The 6,830-nt window shown below is 42.1% G+C and overlaps 1 protein-coding gene across 1 annotated transcript; it reads left to right on the top strand.

Annotated features, from left to right (window-relative positions):
- Window positions 1-77: 77 nt before the first annotated feature.
- Window positions 78-6,207, top strand: LOC103780421 (DNA helicase INO80-like; the record flags this gene model as incomplete). The annotated part of the gene is made up of 6 exons (XM_008948093.1): window positions 78-150; window positions 930-1,088; window positions 3,582-3,684; window positions 4,251-4,339; window positions 5,153-5,308; window positions 6,048-6,207. Coding segments are annotated over 6 exons (740 nt in total), but the record flags the coding sequence as incomplete, so codon positions are not given.
- Window positions 6,208-6,830: the final 623 nt, after the last annotated feature.

The following is a 6,830-nucleotide window of genomic DNA, read 5'->3' as shown; positions in this document are numbered from 1 at the left end:
AAAAAAAATTTACTTCTGTGGTTATTTCTTGTTCACTGTGCACAAAATAAGGGCTTATAAATCTCTTTCCTCTACAGGAATGATATTTTTGTGTTCCTGTTAAGCACAAGAGCTGGAGGCTTGGGCATTAACCTTACAGCTGCAGATACGGTAGGTAAAGCTTGGTAATACAGAACAAAAAAAATCAGTTTACTGCTGTTTAGTTTTCAGTATAACAATTTCTTTGCCTTTTCCTGCTTCATATACCTCCAATCACTGTTTTTTTCCATGGTGGTCGTGCCTCACAGCCTCATAAAGGCACAGTGGTTTAGGTGAATTGCAAGGATTTGCATTGTGGAGCTCCTGCCTGTAATCACAAGGGAAGGGATACTGATCTACATGGATCATTTCTCTCTTTCTTGTGTTTCTAACCCAGTACCTTGTGTGCATGCAGATTTGGCCTCAAGACAGATTGTAATCCTTAGCCACAAAGCAACCAAAGATCTCTGAACCAAAATATTACATAATTATTTTTTTTTCCTCAATTCTCCATTGTATCTTGCTATAACGTAAAAGAAATCAGAAGAAAGCAGTTACCTGAAGGATTTTCAGGGTTGGAAAGTTCTCTTAATTTAAGTTGCTTCAACAAAGAAAAGAAGCAGATGGAAGCACAGACATGCTCCTACAGGCTCCTTGCACAAGCATTTTTAGTTCTGTGTTTCTGTAGCTTTCTGAATAGTTTACTTCACTGTCTAAAATGTTTTGAGATGTTTTTGTTCTGTATGGATGCTGTGCATGAAGCAAGGTCAGTACAGCCTGTGCTGGGGTAGTAATTCTGCCAGGTGTATAGTACAACTTTTTATCAGTGTATTGGATTTTTGTTTGTTTAATCACCAGATGCCCTAAACATGTTTTTATTTAATCCTTTCTGTTCTGGTGTTCTTCTGCAGGTGATTTTCTATGACAGTGACTGGAACCCAACAGTAGACCAGCAGGCCATGGACCGGGCACACAGGCTGGGCCAGACCAAGCAGGTCACTGTGTACAGGCTGATCTGTAAAGGCACCATCGAGGAGCGCATCCTACAGAGGGCCAAGGAAAAGAGTGAGGTAGGAATACAGAAATCATCTGGGACAAGAATTACAGAAATGGTGTCAGAAAACAGATATCAAGATGAGTAAAGAAACAGAAAAAGTATCTGCAGTGTTCTGTCATTACAGACCCTTGTGAATAGACGTTCCCCCACCTTCTTGTAGGCCCCCTTCAGATACTGGAAGGTCACTGTACGGTCCCCCTGGAGCCTTCTCTTCTCCAGGCTGAACAGCCCCAACTCCCTCAGCCTGTATTCATAGGAGAGCTGCTCCAGCCCTCTGATCATTTCTATGACTCTCCTCTGGACACGCTCCAACAGCTCCACATCCTTCTTGTGCTGGGGTCTCCAGAGCTGGACATAGAACTCCAGGTGAGGTCTCACCAGGGCAGAGTAGAGACACAGGAGCACTTCTCTCAGTCTGCTGGTCACACTTATGTGGTCTCACCAGGGCAGAATCACCTCTCTCCATCTGCTGGCCACAGTTCTTTTGATGCAGCCCAGGATGCGATCGGCCTTCTGAGCTGCAATTGCACATTGGTGGCTCATGTCCAGTTTTTCATCGACCAGCACTCCCCAGTCCCTTTCCACAGGACTGCTCTCCAGCAGATCCTCTCCGGCTTATACTCATAGTTCTGGTTGCCCTTGCCCGGGTGCAGGACCCTGCACTTGGTTTTGTTGAACCTCATGAGGTTCACCTGAACCCACCTCTCCAGCCTGTCCAGGTCCCTCTGGATGGCTTCCTATCCCTCTGGCATATCAACCACACCTCCCAGCTTGGTATCATCACATTAGGTTGTTATGGGGGATGGTGCCAAAGGCCTTGCAGAAGTCCAGCTAGACAACATCCACAGCTCTTCCCATGTCCACTGATGCTGTCACTTCACTGTAGAAGGCCACTAGGTTGGTCAGGCAGGACCTGCCCCTAGGAAATTCATGCTGACTACCTAGGATCACCTCCCTGTCCTCCATGTGCCTTAGCATTCTTCTAGGAGGATCTGTTCCATGATCTCCCCAGGCACAGAGGTGAGGCTGACAGGTTGTTAGTTCCCAGGGTCGTCTTCTTCACCCTTTGTAAAGGTGGGCACGATGTCACCCTGTTTCCAGTCACCAGGGACCTCACCTGACTGCCAGGACTTCTCAAATATTACAGAGGGTGTCTCAGCAACTGCATCAGCCAGTTCCTTCAGTACTCTGGGATGCACCTCATCAAGTCCCATGGACTTACTTATGTTCAGGTTCCTCAGGTAGTCATGAACCTCGTCCTTGCTTACAGTGGGAGGGACTTTGTCTACCTGGTCCTTGTCCTGTGGGCCACCAACTTGAGGGCTGTGAGGAGAGATACTGAAGGTGAAAAACTGAGGCAAAGAAGTTATTGAGTACCTCGGCCTTCTCCTCATCTGCTGTTACCAATTCACCGTTGTTGATCACCAGGGTGATTAACACCTTCTTTTTTGGTGATAAACACCAGGGTGGGTACACCTTCTTTGACCATCCTTTTCTGATTTGGGCACTTATAGAATACCACAGCTGATTGGTTTTCTTTTAAAGCCACTTGGAAGGTAATCAGGTGAAAATTATTTGAGGTGTGAGGGTTGCCAGAAGTGCTCAGGGTCTTGCAGCATCAAGCAGTAAGTGTATTAGAAACTTTAAACCTCACAACACTTTATTGGCAAGAAGAAATGAAACAGATTCACTTTCTTTTGTAGCAGTAGGTATACTGTATACAGCATTCAGATAGTTTGTGTACTCAGTGGTTCTTCTAACTTTTGTCCTAATTAGATGCTGATCATGGTGTTGCAGCAACTGAAGCATCTCCAGCTGAATGCATTCTTGTATCCCTTGTTAAAACTTAGCCATTTTCTCCAGAAAACTGCACTAGAGTCACCTGATAACAACCTGAAAATAAAGTGTAGTCTTTTTGCCAGTGATCCAAAAATCATCAAAATTGGCTTACACTAAAGCTTCTTTTGCTACGTTACAATTTTTCTTTGTTTTGTTTTCAAGCATAGTTGCAGTAATAGATGCTGAGGGAATTGCTTAAACTGAGACACTGCCTCACTATGGAGGTTGAGTTTTCAGTTAAGGAGACTAAAAACGTTTTACACTTTAAGAATGTGATCTGCATCATCCTCTGCAGATCACTTGAGAAGAGAAATTGGACTGATAATTTATACACAACAAGAGTACTGCTGTATTTACTGGTTTTGTTTGGCAGTTTATTAATACTATTATCATTTTTTGTTTATTACATGGTGGTTTAGAAGTGCAGCTTTGCACAAGGGATGGCGATTATCTGTTCGAGCTCAGTTGCTTCACATATTTTATACTCTTAATAAATCTTCACTGAAATTTTGCTAAGTTTGGTATGATAGAGAAGCTGAGTCAATTCTGACTGACACAGATGCACTGGCATCTTTTTTGGCTGGCTTTCAGAAGGGTAGTGAGAATGGTTCATGGCTGCTTTGAGTAATTTTTTTCCTTTCTTTCCTTTCTTTTTTTCTTCTCCTAGATCCAACGAATGGTGATCTCGGGTGGCAATTTCAAACCTGACACCTTGAAGCCAAAAGAGGTGGTCAGCCTTCTGCTGGATGATGAGGAACTAGAAAAGAAATGTATGTGAAATTCATGTTGCAGCATTTTCCCCACCTTCCTTTTCATTAGCTTATGAAGTCTGTGGTTTTATCTCTGCAAACACATGTATTGCTGATAACAACTTCTGTTTCCTGGCTCTGTGTTGCCAGCTCTTGTTAATACAAGCTGGTTTCATATCACTGTTGAACTCGAAGATGAAGTTGTGCAAGAGAGACGTGATGATGTGATACAAGTTTTTATTGGCACTCATTCAGGATCATTACATTGTTCCTGAATGACAAAGCTTTGACAAGAATTATGTAGGTCATGACAAGAAAAACGTGAGAAGTGCTGTATTTCATCATACTTTTGAAGTTCTGTTAGAGGGATAAACTTTTATGTTGCTTGAAAGAAGAATTCCACTGCAAGATTCTTTAGTATTGTGAATACAAGTAGATTTAATACAGTAGTGTTTTCATTGTGGTTTAGTTTTAATCCAGCTGACTTCTGTTCAGAGTTCTGTTAGAACTAGAGTTTCTTGTGGGATACACAGAAGGGTGTGAAAAACCTTTCCAGTGGTGACAGCTTTGTCCTTCTCTTCCCCCAGTGCGGCAGCGTCAGGAGGAGAAGCGACAGCAAGAGGAAACAAACCGTGTGAAGGAGCGAAAACGTAAAAGGGAGAAATATGCTGAAAAGGTGCTTTGAGACACAGAGCTCACCTGTGGCAGGGGCAGAGCCAGAAGAGCTTCAGGCTCAGTGTTAAGTGGTGTGGAAACATTTGATGCAAAAGCAGTCGAATGAGTAAAGCCTTCCCCATTGAAGAGCAACCTGTGGCACTTCCTTCCATCGTAGAAGGGATATTACAAAATACATAATGTGTAGTTATCTGGTTTTTAACATCATTAACAACTTGAAAAATAAGGAAGTGCTGCGTGCCCAAACAACACTGCAGATCACCAGTAGGCTGCAGGCAGCAGTTGGAGGACTCGGGCTTGATAAAAAACAAACCAATCAACTTGTCATTCCCTGGCCTATAAAATGATTACTTCATCAAGAGTTTGTTCTGCAAGGACAAAAAGGGAATGTAAACAAAGCACCAAACACAGATAAAACCCATGTAGCTGTGTGGCTTCTGTGGAACAAGGCAATCAGTTTAGTTTTAATGATCTTTTCTTAAACAGTTTTGAAAACCATTTTATTTTTGAGACAGAAGGACATTTTGTGTAATGATAAAGAATTTTGGTAATGGAAATCAAAGTAATTCTGTAAGAGTAATTTGCTGTTGTTCCACCTATTTTGAGAAGTAAAAGAACAAACCCTACATAAATCTAAAGGAGGAGCCTTTAACTGATTTGATAATGTGTCGTTCAGAAACGTGTTTGGGGAGATTCTGGACATGGAATTACTGGAGTTATAATAACAAGTTAGATGTTAAGATTTTGGGTTGCTTATTCCCTTTCTTCTGTTCTACGGTCTTTTTCATTCCTGGTATTGTTGTATTTCTTTCAGAAGAAGAAGGAGGATGAATTGGATGGGAAGAGGAAGAAAGAGAGCATGAACCTTGTGATCCCATTTGTTCCCTCAGCTGATAACTCCAACCTGTCTGCTGACGGGGACGACTCCTTCGTTAGTGTAGACTCAGCCATGCCAAGCCCCTTCAGTGAGGTGAGAACACTATGCACTCTTCCAGTCGTGGCCTCCCATCTTGTAGGATTCTTGCTTTCTGCTAGTTTAGCTAGCACAGAACTTTAAGTATGTGGGGAAGTGAGATGTCTCAAAGGTGAACCATAGAAATAAAAATCATTTCTTGAAAACAGCTGCTAATAAGCTTCTTTACAGCTCCTCACATTATTTCCCGTTCCACTGTTCCCCTCTTCATTCACTCTCTTCCTCCCTTTCTTACACAGAGTTCATGCCCTGAACATCTTATTTTCCTTCACCTTTTTGTAAAGAATTGCAAACTGGGTTTAGCAGCGAATACATTTTGTTCTACACTGTTAAGGTTCCTGTGTTATATTGTTCTCTTAGTGACCAAGATTTTTATTAGCAGTAGGAGGAGGTTAAGAATCCTATTGTTCTCTCTTTTGCAGTTGAAGATGCACAGTTGAACAGCAGTTTTCTTAAACTGCTGCTGAGACCATTAATCTCCTGCTTTCTAATTTAACATCTATTTTTGTGAACTGAAATTGAGTAAGCTCCTGGAGATCTTTATTGCTGCTCAGCATATAAATAGGGGCTGTGGTGTGATCCTGTATCGTTCTGCTAGCGTGGCACAGAGAGCATGAGAGAGAACAGGACAAATACCAGTTAATGACTTGTGACTGTATGCCTTTTGAAGATCTTACCATGTTTTCACTCTCTCCTAACATGAGAAGCAAACGGCTGTGTTCTCTGTCATATTTAGATATCCATTAACAGTGAGTTACACATGGGCTCTATCCCTCCCGACGAGAGCAGCAGTGATATGCTCGTCATTGTGGATGATCCAGCTTCTTCAGCACCACAGTCGAGGGCAACAAACTCTCCTGCTTCCATTACTGGCTCAGTGTCAGATACCATGAATGGTCAGTACTTTTGCCTTACTACTACCATTTATTACACGTGGAGTTTGTGTGGCTCGGTGATATTTTTTCTGCATTTTAACCAGAGTATGTGTGTGGATGGCAAGATATGGGGGGGGGAAGAAAAATTGCCTTTGCATGGAGAAGTTACTTCTGATTTGATTCTGTTTATAGTATATCACTCACCACGCTTTTCCCTTTTTTGTGTTACTCTTAAAAGTTTTGTCTCTTGTTCCTGCATTACCAAGGGCTTTCCTTCCATTATCTGCATTTTACCAAGTTACAGACAGCCCCAGAGCTATGAATCTCTGAGCTTTTCCTTGAACTCGCTGTTCAGCTAATAATCCATTGTCTATTACCAGTGGGAGATTGGAGCAGCTGTAATTTTAAATAATGCCAAATGTTTTTAACTACCATAGCTTTCTACACTGAAATAAGTAGAGCTGTAATTCTTGACGAGTTTATTTAGAAATAGCAAATGGAAGAAACTTTGTATCTGTCTTTAAGGGAATGCATCATCCTGAAGCAGAACCTAGAATCCTCCACCTGTTTGTGGATTGCATTAGTAATTATAATGACGAGCAATGGGAGCTAATTAGATGCGGTTAATGAAGAGTGAAGTTTTG

Source organism: Merops nubicus, unplaced genomic scaffold (genome assembly GCF_000691845.1).
Source record: "Merops nubicus isolate BGI_N331 unplaced genomic scaffold, ASM69184v1 scaffold10079, whole genome shotgun sequence".
Classification (NCBI taxonomy): Eukaryota; Metazoa; Chordata; class Aves; order Coraciiformes; family Meropidae; genus Merops; species Merops nubicus.
Note: the sequence above shows the minus strand (reverse complement) of the source record. Positions and strands in the feature narration are given on the sequence as shown.